General features: G+C 36.3%; 1 protein-coding gene across 1 annotated transcript in view; it reads right to left on the bottom strand.

The window, feature by feature from the left end:
- LOC121853675 (rapamycin-insensitive companion of mTOR-like) overlaps positions 1 to 18527 on the bottom strand; it is a 30630-nt gene extending 12103 nt beyond the window's left edge. The window contains exons 1-19 of the mRNA XM_042348013.1: positions 18419 to 18527; positions 15805 to 16117; positions 15029 to 15160; positions 14563 to 14753; positions 14004 to 14235; positions 12849 to 12999; positions 10854 to 11038; positions 10135 to 10265; positions 9490 to 9770; positions 8777 to 8893; positions 7590 to 7772; positions 5751 to 5959; positions 3981 to 4070; positions 3552 to 3753; positions 2983 to 3152; positions 2065 to 2269; positions 1469 to 1712; positions 656 to 818; positions 183 to 291 (exon numbers count right to left, since the gene is read on the bottom strand). Coding sequence (XP_042203947.1) covers positions 183 to 291; positions 656 to 818; positions 1469 to 1712; positions 2065 to 2269; positions 2983 to 3152; positions 3552 to 3753; positions 3981 to 4070; positions 5751 to 5959; positions 7590 to 7772; positions 8777 to 8893; positions 9490 to 9770; positions 10135 to 10265; positions 10854 to 11038; positions 12849 to 12999; positions 14004 to 14235; positions 14563 to 14753; positions 15029 to 15160; positions 15805 to 16117; positions 18419 to 18461 — 3351 coding nt within the window. The 5' untranslated portion in view covers positions 18462 to 18527. The remainder of the gene's footprint in view (positions 1 to 182; positions 292 to 655; positions 819 to 1468; positions 1713 to 2064; positions 2270 to 2982; positions 3153 to 3551; positions 3754 to 3980; positions 4071 to 5750; positions 5960 to 7589; positions 7773 to 8776; positions 8894 to 9489; positions 9771 to 10134; positions 10266 to 10853; positions 11039 to 12848; positions 13000 to 14003; positions 14236 to 14562; positions 14754 to 15028; positions 15161 to 15804; positions 16118 to 18418) is intronic.
- Positions 18528 to 18958: the final 431 nt, after the last annotated feature.

The following is an 18958-nucleotide window of genomic DNA, read 5'->3' as shown; positions in this document are numbered from 1 at the left end:
CTAGGGGAGAATGGTTAGCGTGTCTGGGCGTGGGTCAACACAGCGACTAAACATACAGAAAATACTTATTTAAAACATTTACAAGATCAAACTTGTTTCCTCTGTCTGCAATGCCAAGATAGTTTCAGTTAAGTACAGAATTATTAGGAACTTTTTCAGGTGTATTAAGTATATACACTAACCTGACTTTTGCCTGAAGTTGGATATGAGTCGTCCAACCCAATACCTTCAACTAAGAGTGATCCACCATCACTGCCGTCTTCAGAGTCATCTCCAACATAGAATCCGGGCCTGCAAGGACACGGTACTGATTATAATAATGTACGCAGATCATCCATTCTAACAGGTCAATATTCTCTAATACTGTATTCTAATATATACGGTATCTATGAATACAAACACAGGTATGGCTAAAATTGATAGTGGCCATGACCTATAGCATCATGGGAACTATTTGATAAATACACAGGAGCATATTATATATAGCTATAAAAGATAAGTTTCTTTTACACATTTCATTTTCTCTTGTCCTTTAGTCCAATTTTTGCATTACAGATATACAAAACTGATCAATTTCTTTAAATCAGTCAACAGTCATCACACACACACACCCTTCAATCACCAAATACTTAATAAAGATATTGAAGCTACTTACTTCGACAATTCAAAGTCATCCATATCACTTTCTGAAATTTGGTGTCCACCTATATTAATGTAGTTTTCATCCTGGCCCTGATTGGCTGCTGCTGACCACACATCCAACGTTTCCTCCACAAACTGCCACCGTTCATGATGATGTCGCTGCACACACTCCCAGCCTGAGGTGAATATACAAGTATTTATATTCGTTCATCAATCAATTGACTTTATGCCTCATGGCATTCCAGAATTCTTCATGGAGGTAATTAATGTAACATCACATAAAGAGTAGCCATCATAGGGGTCAAAATAGAGTACTGTACTAAACCTTCTCTTACCCATGGACAAGTAATTGATTATGAATCAGTTGTCTAGAGAAAGCAGTTTTTACTTGCCCCCAAAAATTAACAATTTGTTATATAAAAAATGCTTCATCAAACTTGCTTTCAAGGAAGAATTAGCTACCTACTTTTATCTCGAACTGACAATAAAATTGCAGTGAAAATAGAGATTCTCCTCTCAAGTATTTAAAATTGTCACTGCTAATTTCAGTTGCAATATACTGTAGTATGCTGATCTTTATAAGTAAATTACTGTCTCCAGAATGTAGTCTCTGCTGCCATCAACAAAAAAGTGGCACACTATTCAAATTAAGTTTCATTGCTGGACTTTGTAAGACATTGTAACAATCAAAACTTTTAAGATTCAAAAGGCCTTTTTAAGACATTGACTTAACTGATACACACAAGGAAAGTAACAATTAAAAACAATTCCTCAAAGAATTAGGGATGCAGGGAGCAACTTCACGTTACATTAAACTGGCAATTACCATATTTCCTGAGGAGATTAGACCCGTCCTTAGTGGTAGCCACAAGACACAGAGCATGGAAGCACGTCCCCCGAACTGAGTACACAGGGCAGGTAGCAGCAAGGTGGGTGAGCACTGGCAACACTCCCTCACAGCTCAAGAAACCTGCTCCATCACTACTCAGTCCTACATGACCCATGGCCCATATTGCAACCTTAAGCTGGAAGATCTCTCGTGGATTGGATACAGCACCAGCTTTGATAATCTGAGAAAACATAATATTCTTTATTAAGTACAGTATACTCAAAATTTTAAAACATACACATTTAATATAATTAAATTTATTTTGTGGGTGTACCGTCATCAGAAAGCTTAACCGTGATATGGTAAAGGAATATTTAACACATTTCAATAACTAGTAAATGGAACAATATGAAATCAGAATCTAGGAGCTCAATTATGGGGACCAGCCAGGATTCCTGCTTTTATGATCACATCAGGGTGGCAGAAGAGCAATCACTTCAGGGGTAAGTGTTTTGGCTCTGTAGATGTTCTGGCCTTTAATATTCTTGCCAAATGATAATACACGTAGATGGCTCTGATATATATTTACCCACCTGGACCATATTCCTCACAGCATCATGTTGCATAAGAATGGAGAATCCTTCCTTGTGCTGTGTTAGTGATCCATACAGGTGAGGCAGGAGGAAAACATCATGAACGACGTGTTTGCTGCCAGTGCGTCGTCCATAAGCACCATCTTCCCCTCGCTGATGTTGAGTGACTGAATCATTAACAGCTGTCTGCATCAGCTTCACATACCTGAGAACAATTACAATGATGTCTCACTTTACCAGACACATTAACTGGTCATTAAAACCAACTCTTATTGAAGGTTTCATCTCATTAACTACTCATTAACTACAAACTTTCAACAGACCTCAAAAATTTTATCACAATCTGTAAGAGTTAAAGATGAATACAAAACATAAATACCCCCAGGTAGTTTTAATTGTGCATTCTCTAGCCTCTTGCTTCTCTCTCATTTTCTATTTGGGTTATCATGTTGGGTGCAAAACTGCCCTCTGTTAGCCCCCCCAACCTATTCCCAAACATTAACCACAAATTCAAATTTCTTTGTGTACAAGTACTTCACCTCTGCTCAGTATATTCCTACCAATTAATAGTAGTCAACTTTATTATGTTAACTTGACATTCTTCTTATATGAACTTGCTATACTCAATAACCAGCATTATCATTGCTCACCCTTTTCAACAATTACACTCCTTTTTAATTTTTTTTCTTCTAACTCACATAAGATAGTTTTCCAAGTAACCACCACAACTATAGCTTTAAAACTTTTTGTTTTCTTTTTATATTTCATAGATTTTACATTCATGACTACTCACTAAAGTCATTAATTACAAAAATCATTGTGAATAAAATATCATTAACTAATCAGAAGTTAAGAATATCCACTACTCTCTATGTTAGATCATAAACAAGCAACTTAATACAAGCAGTTTAAACTTACTTATAATTGTATGTTGTGGACCACTTCTGCAACAAGGTGTTAATAAAGTTGGCATCGCGGTATGCCCGAAAACCTCTTGGTGATGATACCAACTTGGCCATGAGCAGCTGTCCACGGTCTCCCAAGTGCAGGACGGATGGCGGAGCACACAAAATGGCTTCCAGGTACTCCTATGAAAAACAGATATTTTTTAAAAATAATCTTCCTCCAATTTATATTCTAACACTTAAATTTTGTCATTCTACACATCATTACGAGCATTTTCTTATGTAAATTTTAAACTTTTTAGGTACTGTAGTTATTTCCTATATAATGTTAATATGATACTAATATGATCTAAAATTATCATCTAAAAATTAACTTCACCTATCAAGGACTTTTAAAAATTAAGTATTTGCCCTCTCTAACATTCACTATTGGCCTATGTCGACATTACCAAGGAACCTTAAACAGAAGAAACTTCCAACTTTAATTTCTTACAGTAGTGCCTTCATAGGCAACTAAAACTGGCCAGTGTATTGTTAACTGAGAAATTGTTTAGCAGATCTGCACCACCATCATGCACAAACCTCATTATCACAAGCCTCCTCCAGAACATCCAAAGCTGCTAAGGACACGATGCGGCTCTCATCATACAACTGGGCTACCAGCAACTCTACTCCCCAACGGGCAAAGTCATCAGCACCCACTCGAACCAGCGCTCGGAGGAACTGAGTGGCGTACACACGAGCCGATTCTTGGCAGCCGGTTAAAATCTTGGTCAAAATCGCCCTAAAATTACCAGAAACAGTGTTAGATTGGACTTAGTAAATGAGGAAAATAGGAAGTTTAGTCCTACTAGAAGGAAAGTACAGGCATACCTCAAAATGGTGGTGTAGAAGACCTCAAGTAATGAAAACACTGATAGAGTAGCAGCATGAGGGTTAGTATACAAGCTTATATATTTTGGCATAATGGCACTATCATTATTACTGTACATCTGTACCAGCTGAACTTACCTGTTGAGTCCATTAATAGAGTAGTCTAAACAAGTAGAGACAAGTTTGGCATACATATCACTATTGGACACACTCACAAGCTCCTGTAATCTGCAAAAAGAATTTGTTCACATTTATATATTGTGGAAAGGAAACACAATATAAAAGAACATAAATCTCTCACAGCAGTAACAATGAATATATGTTTATAAATAAATGGAAACTGTGTACTGTATATGTATTTCCTCTAGATTTTGAAAGTACCCAGCATTAATCTAAGTGAGAAAAGGTTTGAAATGGTAAAAGATGAATATATATGGAGGAGTGATCATGATAACACAGGTAATTTCTCACAATACTGTACAAGCAGCTTAAAAAGATATTTAATGAGTGTCCTTAAACAATCCTCCATTCCTCAGCTAGATGTGATACTCTAACTCAAATGAGTTGACCACTTATCCTTCCAACCAAATAACACTCCATGGCCCCCAAATCTGGAATATGGGGGTAAATTTGCTGTTATCTAGCCAATTCTGATCAATCAGTACAATTAACTAATCAATCAAATAGCTCATTATAATCCATGAAAATGCTAGGATTCTTCACAACTGAATAAAACTTTTCCTTTAAGAGTCTGCAGTAAGGCTGCTCATCATTTAATGAAGAGTGAAGCCAAAAGTATAAATATCGAAGGTAATTTGCCCTAAAGAGAAACCATACTGAGCTCCTTACCAAACAAAGCGCTCCAGGCAAGACCAAGACAGTGACAAAGCAGCTAGAGATGTGTTTATTATACCACTGTAATCTCCAAACCTGTCCTCTTCAAACACAATACCGAGACATCCCAAGCCATTCTGTTCCTTTACTTGTTCTGAGTCGGAGCACTTTAAAAGTTATAGGGGTTATCGCAGGGTCTCTCACGCTCAGAGAAATACCGTAGAAATATCCCATGTGCATCCAATTATTCTTATCATTAATGTTCCAGAAAATTCTAAGTGCACCTAAACATTTCTATTGTCAAGCGTTGCAGTGCAATCACCATGGTAACTATCAACAAATGAGCTACAAACAAAATTAACTGTGGGGCAAGAGATAAACAAAAACAAAAGAAAAAACGAGTAATGTTAACTTTTTGGGGATGATGGGTTCACTCCTTCAGAATTATATTTAAATCATAATTTTAAAAGAGATGTGGCTTGAGCCATCATCCTCAAAGGGTTAATATAGTCTGCTTACCTGTACTGAGGGTGATAGTGATATTACCCTACGGCTATATAAATGTGTAAGTGAAGGTGTGAGAAATAACCAAATTGTCAAGAGGTTTCAACATATATTTATATAATGTCGAAGAAGGCACTGGAGTGAGTCAAGTAACAAATGAGATATTGAAGGCTAGGGTGATGTAGCTCTAGTGTTCTCATGCTCTACACAGTGCAACCCTTGGTATGGCCAAGTCCAGGGGGTTGTGTGGTTGTCAAGACTTTAAGGGTGTTCACAGATAATAGAATTATTTAAAAGATTTTATGATTAAATACAGACAAGATGGTGATTACAGTACAGATGATGAGCAGAAGCAACATGGTGAGACACAAGCAATGACATCTCTAGAGAACATGGCTGAATAGACAGAAATTTTAACACAAGATTAGTGATGAATTCATTTTTTAGAAAAAATTAAATAACTAATGTATGCTGCATGGACAATCATGTCATAAATTAGAAAATGGATTATCTGACAAAATCTAATTTTTAACTAATTTTGGATGTTTGAAACTCAAAACAGTTACTCACTGTTCAAAGATGCCAGCTTTCAGAAGCATGTCGTATCCGCGCTGTGAGTGAGAGAGTCTACCCAGAGCAAGAAAGTAATATTGTGCAGTGGTGGTGTTAAGGCGCGACGGTGAGAGAACTGCATCATGGGGTGGACGTTCACACACAACATAGGACAGGTTCATACTCACGTCCACTAACAATTCTTCAAAGTATTTACTGCAGTCATCCTGTATTTCAGGAGGAAAAGTCTAATAGAGTATAATTTTTTTTAAATATAATTCTAAAAATATATTTTTTCAAACTACTTGAGTAATAACATGCAGAATTAACAGGAGAGAGTGCTATTAGAGCCTGCAATGTGGTTACATACTATAAAATTCCATAAGCTTAAAAACTAATTTGTGTATATTTTGGAAAAGTAGGAAGATAAGGTGACCAGTAAGCAAGTTCTTGACAATGTGGCTGGTGTTGTCTTGACTTTTTCCTTGTGTGAAAATACTGTTTTGAGCATTGAGGTGAGGCTGAGTTGGTTGGCCACCTAGGGTAATATCTACCTATGAATTAACTGGATACTTACAATGTTAAACTACACCATGAGGGAACCAGTTAGCAAAACTTGTGGTATATTTTGCACATTACAATTTAAATTCAAACACAACTGTAAGAGACAAATTGTATGCAGAAAAAAATTGGATGAAAATTAAAAGTTTCAAAGAAGTTATCATAAGTCATTTTTATTCTCCTGAGAAGGTAAACTATACAAGGAAACTTTAGATCATCAAAAAAATAAATAAAATAAAATAAATAATGATCTAAGAGTACATATAACAATAAAGGAACAAGATGATTATCTAAAGAAATATGTTACTATGCCAATGCCATTTTTGTCGTATACAATTTTGCCAATATTATGTTCTTGCAACTACAGGTATTGACCAAACTTGGAAAAGGGTATGATACCTTATGATACCTTAAACCTTTCAGTAATAATTCAATGATTTGAATAGGATTGATAAAGCACTTGAGAGGTTATGTCATCATACTCAATGGGTGGTCATTGTACTCAAGGGGTTATGTCATTGTACTGAATGAGTTATGTTATTGTAATCAAGGGGTTGTCATCGTACTCAAGGAGTTATATCATTTTACTCAAGGGGTTATGTCATCATAATCAAGGGGTTATATCATCATAATCAAGTGGTTGTCATCATACTCATGGGGTTAATCCATTTAAAACACTTGTGACATGCAGTGCACTTTTCTCATTACATATATCAAAACACTTCTGGGGAGATGTCTAATGCTCCCTAATACAGTACTGTACACATAAATCACTTATGTGTACAGCTGTTGTATCTAAATATTACCCTTTTACTTATGGCGTGACAATGACAGAAACCACAATATACAAGACAGTGGACAGTCAACCCAAGTTGTCAGTCATGCTATGCAAGTGAAACAAAGTGTAAACAGTAATTAAAAAGTGTAAATGGGAAGTCTAGGAAGCAGCAAAAGGATAATGAATTCAATTTATTTGCACCTTACCTTTACCTGCTAACAAAAAAGACCACATGATCAACACCACAATATTACAATATCCTACTGCAGCAGCTGTTAGACCTAGAAGGCATCTTTTACTGTAGCTCTTACACTATTGTAGGTAAAGTTACATTCATACTCAAGTACAATAATAGGTATGAAAATGCATATTTCAAAACATCTTGAAATTAAAGAATAATCCAATACTATCAACTTGTATAAACTATGAAATGAGATTAATGAAGATCCTGGCAACCTGCAATTTATAAGCATAATAGTATTCTAGGTTAGGAGTTTACAGCCTTGGGTTTATCATACCTCAGCTGCTCCCAGGAGAAAGTCACAGAAGTGCAGTAGGCCTTGAGCAAACACTTGGGAAAGATTATGAGTAAGTTCAACATTGGCAAAGAGCCCTGCACTTGGCTTGTAAAAATGCAGGACCCTCTTTATGAAGAGCCTGTAGCTGCTATCATCCAACCGTTGCAAGGATAATGAAGGCCACTGTAAAAGACACAAAACACTCGGTAAAATATATTGTCACTTCCCTTTATGGGAATAACACAATTCAGACAATATCTGGTCATTTCAGATGACCAAATTCTTTCTTGGGCAACATACAGTAGAGTAGTAGGTCTAGTCATATGAGGGACAACCAAGCAAATTATTGTTTTACCTGTCTATCAATTCCATTCTTTCTTCATTTGAAACAATGTGCACTAATACACTGTACTACACAATGTATACAATACAGTACTATGACCTACACAAAAAGTTGGGTTATGTCCAATCACCATGACAAACAAAAATCAATTACATCAACCATAATATTTTGCTTATATATTCAATTTCATTATCAAGGAAATGTCACTTCCATTTTTTAAACCAGAACATTGGAATTTGGGACGTTTACATGACTTCACATTATTCTATTTAATTGTAACTCTTCTATAAATATCTACAATCACCAAGCTGTTATATGCATAAACCTACACATTCCCCATCACGACTACATCAAAGTCTTTCTTATTACAGATACACTCATTATTATCTGCCTAAACAACTCATAAACTTTGATTACAAACTATTCTAGTTCATTATCTGATGAAAGTAACACACAAAATAAGACTTACTGGAAGCAATTCACTAAGATCAAATATCCTAAAGGCACAAACATACTCACGTCCTCTCCCCTAAATGCTCTACACTGATAAAAAACTTGTCATTATCAATTTTGCAACAGTTTTAGGAGGTTATCTCAATTTGTAGTAAAAAATAGCCGAGGTACTTAACCAAAACATTTAGAGCTTAAATTATTATCCGATGCTTAAATATTCAAATCAAACAATAATAACAATAAAAATAGGAGAAGACATTCAGCATATGTTAAAAGAAACAACTACACAGACTGTAACTGTTTAGTGATTGGCCACATGAATTGCCATTTTAATAGAAATAAGATAGTACAAACTCTTCAAATACTCTTGAGCCTGAAAACACTTGCTTACTCTGAGTACAGGAATGATGAGGTCCCACTTCCATGTGTGAGGGTCTCGTCCAGAGATGAGCACATCTGACTCTTTCAAGGTTTGCTGGATTAGTTCATCATGGTCTTTTCCCAACCACTATAAATACAAGAAAAAAAGAAGTGTGAACAGCAGACAAGATTTAGTAATACTGTATACAGTATATATATATTCTAATTCTTTTCTGTTTTAGCTATTCCTCTGATGATACAATTCTGAGTGTGCAGTCACAAGCATCCATGTCTTCCTATTTTAAATCAGTATCACACTATTAAGTCCCATATTTCACTATGCCAAGCCCTAAAAAACAGCCTTCATGAAATGGAACACAGATGCCAAGCACTGCAAGAAGACTATCAAAAGTTAACTTAATATAAATGATACCTGAGGTCAGAAAGTGCAGACCCATATGTCTAAGTGACGTATTTTTCATGAGTTGCTGTAGAACTCAAGAAGATGAACATGCATGTAAAGTTTTATGATTACTGTATATGGCAAAGTATTTAAGAAAAGTCAGCTTCTACGAGTATATATGAATATAGACATAGATGGTCAAGCATAATACTATATTTCCAAGCCACATCCATGGCAAACTATAAAAATCTCATATTTTCTCATATTTATTGAAATTACACTCAAGTACAGGTTCATTCTAATATACTACCCACACAATGTCTGTAATATATCAAACCTACCTTACTAAGTTTGGCACTTGATGAGGCATTGTACACCTTGGGAATGCGTTCCTTGGCCTTGGGCGAGCAACGGATAATGTGAGCTAGATATAGAGACATGGGTTGTCCGTGGGAGTTGAGCTGGGAGCGAGCCAACATTAACAAAGCTGTGATGGCCTGGGTGGCTCGCATGCGCTGGTTAGGATCATTACCAGCTGCTCGCTCCAGTAGAATGGGAAGTGAATGTGATAGGGAGCCACATTCCCCAGGCAAGTTCTGGTTAGCTTGGTGGAGTAATTCACCTGCAAGTAATGTATTCAGCATATTACACTGCATCCCATTTCTCTTCATTCTGAAATATCTCTTAGATTATCTATCAACTTTACTCTATTTCTGTCTAATTAGGATGAAAGAAGCACGACCATCCTCACTGAACTAACATAATACCTCTTAATGTTGCCTCCCCTTAACTGTAATGAGACTGATAACTTGAACATTATCAAAACAGAATTTTCTTTCTTCATTCACTTTTCTGATTCCAGTCTGTAAGCACCAATGTGGAGGTACCTACTCACTTAGTTAACTCTATCTCCAGACACTGTATTGCTTAGAAACTTCTGAACATAACTAAGCACAAGGGTTATAGAAATTATAAAAAACACTGACCCAACAATATTGTGGTCTTAACAGACACAGGTGCTGAGCTGGTAACAATTACTTCACATAGGGCAGGGAAGAGGTCAACACATATTAATGTATACAGCACCAATGCCAAGTGGTTCTGGATAAGGTTTGCTCTGAAAAGAAAAAACACAATAAAGTATGTAGGTTACCGCATACTGTATTGGAGAGGCAAAAAGAACCTGCTATAGAATGAAGAAATAGGTCATTTTTTAAAACTGCAAAAGAAAATTATAACAAGGAAAGATGTAAATGACCTGTACTTCAAGACATAGATCAAGTTCAGCTAAGAGTGAAGAATAGTGAGGTAAGAAGATGTATGTCAAAAGAACAGAACAAAAAAGGTAAAAGAGAATGAGTTAAAATGATTCAATAAACATCTACATCTTTTCAAGCCATTTCCTGCATTTGTAAAAAAAAAAAGGGTTTAAAGTGAATCTTCCTCAGCTTGTCATTTTGAGAGCTTTATCTGTAGTCCACCTCCCAGGAACACCTATAACCCACAAATATATAAATATAGTATCTTAAAGTATCTTAAAACTTTTAAATCATATGTTGTTGTTCTATTGATACAAAAAGAAAAACATTTACAATTTAATTTCACAAACACAAGCGTTCAATTTACAAACACAACTCCATCCCTATCTGAGCTGAATGTTACATCTAGAAACTTTTACATACGACTAAATATAAAAACAGCTTACCTATATTTTGCAATATGAGGTAAAACTGCTCGTGCCTCTGCTGCTACAAAACTTTCATGGAGTCGCCAGGTGTCTGTGTCCGAGGAAGAGACAGACCCGTGTTGAGCGAGAGCCTCTTCATAGTCACCAACCCAGTTCACAAACGGCACTCTGAACAACTCGTACAGCAACTCTATTATTGTTTTCTGGAGGTAATAACTTTTTTTTTTTAGTGAAATACTTAACAGACATAAGGGAAACAGGTGTTATAATTTCAAAACCACTCCATCATCCTCTCTCTACTTGCTTACTTAGGAGGAAACCTTGAAGAGGCATTCTGTCTACAAGAAACTATTGATACTCATAATTATGTCATACAATACTAAGTCAGACCAACGCCAAGACTTGGTTCAACATAATGTACAATCTCAGTCAAAAGAAATCATGCACCTCTCCTACTACCATACCAGCGAGTTCAAGGCCTTTCTACACGACACGTCACAAGAGGGTGGGGAAGGTATTGAAGGGGTGGACCCGGGTAAGGTAGGAGGACGCAAGTCAAGGACCACATACAGTACTGTATATTGTAAGTGTATGTGGTCTTAGATAACCCTTAACACCTGAAGGTGTCAAAGTTGGGGTCACTCTGAGACATTGGTTAACCCACTGGGAGGAGTCTGAGAACTTGGGAAATCGGCTGCCGTGAGTATTTTTGATGGTTTGCTGACGTTTGATATATTTAAATGACTAATTTTGGGTGTGTAATATAAACAAAATATATTTAACTCTATATTCATATAAATTATATAATTTTAGGCTGGGGAGACTACGTTTCACAGGTGAGGAGGACATTGGACGGGCTATTGATATTCTGTATGACCTATGCTGGTAAATATAAAAAATAAATATGATTTCCACCCTCATACTCCTTATTTCTCCTCATATTCACGTTCTTATAAATATCTAAATATCGTTGTTTAAAACCTAAAGTACGACCTGAAACAATGATAATTAAGGAAATGGATGGCACATTATAATAATCATAAAATAAGGGTCCTCTTATAAAGCATGTAAATCTTATGTATAATAGTGAAAAAAAAATTCCATCCTTCCCTTCCTTATTTCATGAAAATGCCTGCTTTCTTCAATCCCCTCCTTCTCTCATGAGCAATTGCATCACATATCACCCTCCCACACCTCTGTCCCCAACAAACGGCCCTCTCCCAAGTGGACCAATCCCCCCTCCCTACCCCACACGACTTACTGTGCAGAAAGGACCCAGCCAGACGCAGGGGTTTGGTGGTAGTGTGCAAGATTACTTTTGACCACGACTGTACCTGGTTATACTCTATCATAAAAGGTCTAATGGCAACAGAAATGTTTCATAATGAACTAAAATTAACAAAGTTTGGCTATTTTTTATTAGGAGAAGTATTTGATATCAAAACAATTTATATAACATGAAGGTATTAAAACAGCTGAGGAGGAGTTCACAAAAATGTTAATTCATAACAATACCTAAAGTACAACAGGTCATATAACAATTACAAAATATTTGTTTGTAATGTACCAACAAAATTATGAAACATCATATTATAAGAAGACTTGGGTTATGTGGTGGGATAATATAAAATTAATAATGGTACAGCAACATTAATGACTGAGGTCACTGAGAACTGACCAAGGGGGTTGCTTAACATACGGTGTGATACAACTAGGTTGAGAGACTCTAGTGAGGTTAGATTGAGAGAAGTGGATCCAAAGGGATAGAAAAACATTGGTAAAATAAGTAAAATGGACTTAAGCCAACCTTGAATGATACTGAAAAAAGATATGAGGACAAAGATTTACACAGTTTACATGGAGACAAAGCTTCATTCATCTCACGCCTAAATTACACACCGACTTACCATCAACTGGCGTTGTTAAGACTAAAGATAATGAAAGGTTAATATTTTGGACATTGTCATCTCTCCTCCAGCATTATTACAGAACATAATCTTAGCTCAGACTTACCCTGGTGTCTTCATGGTTGGGATACAGTAATGCTATGAGGGATCTGAGAGCAGCTGTGTCTGGTTGACAGAGCGACACCAACCCAGACCAAGACCTGAGGCACACCAACACTGCCAACTTTCCTGCCTGTGTCCGCAGATCACGCTCCTCGCTACACCCGAGAGTAAAAGATAAAAAATTATAATGAAGAGAACAGGTAAAAATACTGCTGTGCTTACTATTAAAAAAAAATTAAAAAAATTTGCATACTGCAGTTCCAGTAATGTACTGTATTGAAACTGCACTTTTGGAGTTTATCAATATACCTTTCAAGACACAGTCATTATGAAAATACTGCTCGACACAATTGTTTCTAAGATCCTCAAGGACAGTAAGTTTAAAGCTAAAATGAATCTCCATCTACAGCACACTTATCTCATATCTAGAAATACATATGCACAGTGTTTATTATCATTGGAATAATTACAAATGATTTACAGTGGAGTTCCAATAGTTTGCAAAACACAAATTCATATTCTTAAAATCACAGGTACAATACCTCTATTGCTGCCTCTTTTTTAATTATGCGGTCAAATAATCAGAATTCACGGTACTGTACAGTACACAGTGTTACCTCTCTTTACTGAAATATTTGGTGATTATCCAGTTCAGTAGTACAGTATTGTGAGTTTTTTGGTACCATACAAAACGATTCTAAAAAATTCTTCCCATACTGAACTTTGTTCAGTATACTGAACGTACAGGTATGTATATTATTTGGCCACTGGAACCTAACTAATTATTTACATTTAAATCTAATAGACTATAATTCACAATATGATAGTTCACAATGTCTTCTGGTTCTTAACTGATGAATTATTGCGACTCCACTGTACATTTATAATTAAAGTTATCGATATATGGCAGACGTTCTCAGATTCAAACTGATGCCTTTTGAACATCATAATGGTTCTATCAAATCTATTTTGATTATTTCAAGACTTACTGTACAAAATGGGTCAATCTTTCAACTTTTTGTGCAGTGAAGTCGTTACATTCTTAGAGAGGCTAAAATGGCTACATAAATAAAACAAGATTGCCTACAATATATACATTGTAACAGACTCCAACTAAGAATAGGCAGATAGTCAACCATCCCATTTTCAGCTTGCATACCTCTTACTGTAGTACTCAAGATCATAGCTTGTATGTTTATAGTGAAAGTCAGAGAACGGGGCGAGGATCTGATGTAGTTGAGCACAGTGTGGCCGCCACTCAGGTGTGTTGAGGAGGTAGAGGATAGCACCCAGAAGAGCTTCATTGATACGTGGCATCGCACAATCCAAGATGTTATGGAGTAGGACGCCAACCCCACCACACTCCACAAACACGGCAGTATTGAGCACAGCTTAAAAGATCAAAAGGTGAACAAATGTAAGGATACTGAGCACACAATCTGTCTACAGTATCACCTTAGCTTTTATTTCAATTTATTTGCAGCGAATCAATGCTTACATTAACTTCAAAGACACAAGGCAGAGAAGCACCAGGGAGTAGTGCATTAGAAGTAAAAAATGACAACCATTAATTATTAATATCTATGCTTTTCATGTACTGTAATTTTCTTTCATATCTCTCTAGTAAGTGCTCATTCAGTATAAAACCTAATTACTGGTGAGTCATCATGCGAGGTACTGGTAACTATCTGTCATCAACTGGGCTCTCATATACACACCCATTTCATTAAGCGTAGCAAGAGCAGATCTAAGAAGTCTGTCTCTCTCCTTAGCTCCATCACGAGCAATGGCTATAAGGCAGCGAGCCAGGGACACTGGGAAGAGACTGGGTGCTACCTGCAGCATCCGACGAGCCAACCTCAGACTTTGAACACGTTCTATTTGATTATCAAGCATGATGTCCATACACCTGCAAAAAGTTCATTAGCAATAAAAGTTTAAGTATATCACACATTCTAAATTATCAAAATAATTAGAGAACTCATAATTCTTACTAAATAACACAGAAATAAAAATGACAAAAAATGAATAGCGTACATTTGTAAACCGCTATACTGTACTGTATTTATGACAAGCTAATGGTCACCGTGAGCAACATTTATAACTTCCATGACATAAGGGCTACTATATATACCTTAAAACACATATATTGTGTTTGAAAGATTATCGTTATTCAAACATTACCGAATAATAAGAGGTACGGTGTTCACTGTTATGAGAGCCTGCACATCCTCTGGTGTCTGGATGAGGTAACGTAAGAGTCGGAGGCCACCTGCACGTACCTCCTTTCCTTCATGGACTAGACAGCACCGTAACCTGCAATGGTGAATATACAGAACACTGTCCCATGGACCATAAATACTAAAAATAAAACTAATGTCACTGAGTATGTATATACAGCATACTGTACTGTAATCCTCACAACATAGGACCAGGCAACCTGAAAATTATTGTAAGATTACATATGGTTGTCAGTTCAGATAAAAGGAATTGCACTGTACCTGCAAATTTGTACATATTTCTCAAATTATCGCAACTCCACTGTACCTATGCAGCATTTATCAATAAAAAGAAATCAATGTGTAGCGTAGAATGTAAAGGTGTAAGCTGTGGGGTGAATGCTAATAAACAAAGCACAGTAAGTTTTGTTAAGGAAATAAAGCAAAAACACAAACCAGACCTCCCAACTTAAAGCCTCTGTATATTTCCTAAATCATAAAATGAATAAATCCTTGGATTTACTGAGTCCACAGTGTGAGCTCGATGTAGTATAGCCTTGGCTTGTGTTGGTTCTGTCTAGCTATTTCTTTATAATGCAGCACAGTCTTTTAGACCAAAACTAAGATATACACAACCTTAGTTCCATACACCATATGCAAATTGTGGTAAAAGTACCTAAAAAAATGACAGATGAAAACTAGTAGCAAAGTAGCAAGAGGAAGTGAGATGGGAGAACTTACAGGCAGAAGTATTGTTCCTTGGTGATGACCTCCTCACCAAAGTCAACTTGTGGTTGTGGTGAGGTGCTCTTCTCATTGGAGGACACCATGTCATCAAACATCTTTTTCTCTTCTCCTGAGTATGAAGACTTTTTTGACTGGTTCGATGATGTAATCTTAGATATTGACCTGACAGCTGCATTGAGGTAACTGAGGCGACGGCCTTTGGGGATGCCATCCTGTCGACACACAACTCCCAGTACCTCTCGAACAACTCCTGACACACCTCGCTCTAAGGCAAACACGATATTATCCTCTTCGTTTTCATGTCGTCCTGGAAGTAAAGGAAAACATCAAATCAGGTCTCATGTAAACTTGCTGCTATAAAAGAAAGACTAAATCTGCATAAATGAAAAGCTCAAGTACCATAAAATATGTAGACTGTCATAATCAATGTACACACTATCATTAAGACACCTACTTCAATTTCCAATAGATTCCCCTTAAAAGAGAAAATCCACACACCATCCACCAAAATGAGCAATTTCAAATACTACAGCATACTGAAACATTTACTGTCTTACTTTATACCACACACTTGTAAGATAAAGACAATGTTACAAGTTTAGATCTATGGCAGAAAGACAATTTATTATAAAATCAAAGAATAACAGGTAAAGCTGGTAGTTATTTGGTAAAAGTGAGGGAAAGGTTAATGGCTAAACTACAATTCAATGATTTATTTCAAGAGAAGAAATGTTGAAACCTGAAGATTAGCCACTAGATTGTTTCACTTGATTTAACACCCTCAATGCCATCTTGGGAGGGTTAGGTTAAGTTAGATTAGGTTATGTTAGCACCAGGGTGATTAATCTTAAGGTGAGATAAGCTGGGGGACTAAACTTCAGGTACTCTAAAAAATTGTTTATCGCTTTCAGATTCTACCACAACCAGTGTCAAAATTTTATTTACAAGTATAAAGTGAACCAAGCATTAAGGCAATTGACACATATTAGTCAAACCTAACTTAACCTTACTTAAAACACATACTAGTCAAATCTAACTTAACCTTACCTAACAAAAATACCAGTTAAATCTAGTTTAAGGTGGCAACACACTGGGCAATTTCTTCCCAACATGTTGGCCATTTTTGCTGGCTGCTGGCCTGACGGCCGGCCAGTTGCGAGAATGGACAACGGTTAGGCGGCAAGCTTTGCCGCTTCATACTAGGTGTTGAATACTTTTAGGTAAAAATTGAATTAAATCATGAAACGATAATAATTTAAAATGTAACATAAAACGGTGACATGTTTTTATTTATTCGTCACTTTAAAACGTTTTTAGTTCAGTATCATAAAATCATAATTCAGGATCTTCTTTCAGCCAGCCACTGCTACATGTAAACAAACTTCATGATGGCTTTCCCAACATCCAAACGTAGCCTTTCTTCATTTAGACGCTTCGTTGATGCCTTTGTTGCATTGGGCAGATGCACCAACAAAACATCCCAGTGAAAGAAAAATGTCTCTGTTTTGCTGGCATTAAACCTCACCTAACTTAATTTAAAACTCGTACGGTACAAGAGTGTTAGGTTGGGGAGGCTATACTGGTTTTAGTTTGTTTGTTTAGCTTCTTTTAAAGAGACTAACTGATACCAGAACTATCATGAAAGATCCTTGTTTAAAAGATAGCAATGATTTACATGAGATAATTTAAAAGTTTATACCAATACTTGTTTCTTTTTTAAATCTAGATACAGGATATGGCAGAATTATAAGGTAATAAAGAGTTTAAATTATATACAAAAAACAATTAAATGTATGTTATGATGCATTACATTTCTCAAAGCTCTTATCCTGACTATAAGACCTTTAATTAGTAAATAGTGACATTTGGTATATACATCACGACTCATAGCCACTACCAGCATGTAGAGTCATTAGCTATAAAGAAATATACTAACCAAATTACAGATAATACCAACTACAACTGACTCACTACTATGGCACACATGACTCACTCCACATGTTTTGGTTCCTGAGCTAAAAACTATGAAAAAACTGCATTATAAGATATATTTGTACACAGATTTGGATATCATTATGTTATTATTGCTCAAGATGGTAAATTCATGTAGGAAACTCAAGTAAAATATCACGTGGCCATCAGGATTGATATTATCTCTATAAACTCTGAGATTGAGACTATGTGAGACATCTAGCAGTTTTCCAGAGGTTAGGATAGGTTAGGTTAGGTTAGGTTAGGTTAGGTTAGGTTAGGTTAGGTTAGGTTAGGGATTGCTGGTGAGTTAATGAATAAAATTAGAATGAACAACACCAAATACATTGAGAAAAACCTATAATTTCTGGTAAAACCCAAATTTTACCGCCATTTTATACATTTTCTCAGCTATATTAAAAAAATATATCACGAATTACATATGTGACTAGACAAACATGAAGGTAGGTGATGTTTAAATACACCATCTGACTACACACATCACCCCACAGCCTCCCACCTGGTACACTGTTCACCTCCCACACTGCCGCCCACACACACCCGCCCACACTGCCACCCACACACCTATGACCACATGAGGTGCACTTCATGTCTATAACACCACCAGTTCACTCACTTCTCAGGGACCTCCCCGTACGAATTCCTCTCCCTTGATACATGTTTGTGTGGCCATTACGAACTGACACTCTGACATTCGTAGTAGTATAGTGTTGCTTCTCACTAATGTTTACTCACATTCTTAACATAGTTTTACCAATAGATAATACTTAAGTTTAATATTAATGCTGTGTATTATATCTAATTATTTTATTCAAATGAGTATAAGTATTGTGAAATATGTGGCCAGTTAACTGAAGTACATATGATATGAGAAGTCTCACTAAATAAAACTATAGAAAATGTTTGAATGGGTAACTGATATATATAAATATACTTCATATTTATTGGATTGTCACTGAAGATGGATACTACACTCCTGCAGTTGATACTCGTGAGACTCACAGGTCTATAGTAACTGGCTATTATGCTCTGCCTCCTCTTCAAGAATGCTGATAACTTTGTAGTCTCACATTCCTTCCTATCCATATACCTAATGGCCATCCCACCTATAGATGCAGCTAAGACGGAGGAAGGATATTAAGCCAGTGGCTTGTGT

The sequence above is a fragment of the Homarus americanus genome, unplaced genomic scaffold (assembly GCF_018991925.1).
Source record: "Homarus americanus isolate GMGI-L3 unplaced genomic scaffold, GMGI_Hamer_2.0 scaffold4896, whole genome shotgun sequence".
Taxonomy (NCBI): domain Eukaryota; kingdom Metazoa; phylum Arthropoda; class Malacostraca; order Decapoda; family Nephropidae; genus Homarus; species Homarus americanus.
The sequence above is the reverse complement of the archived record's forward strand: the minus strand, read 5'-3'. Positions and strand labels throughout refer to the sequence as shown.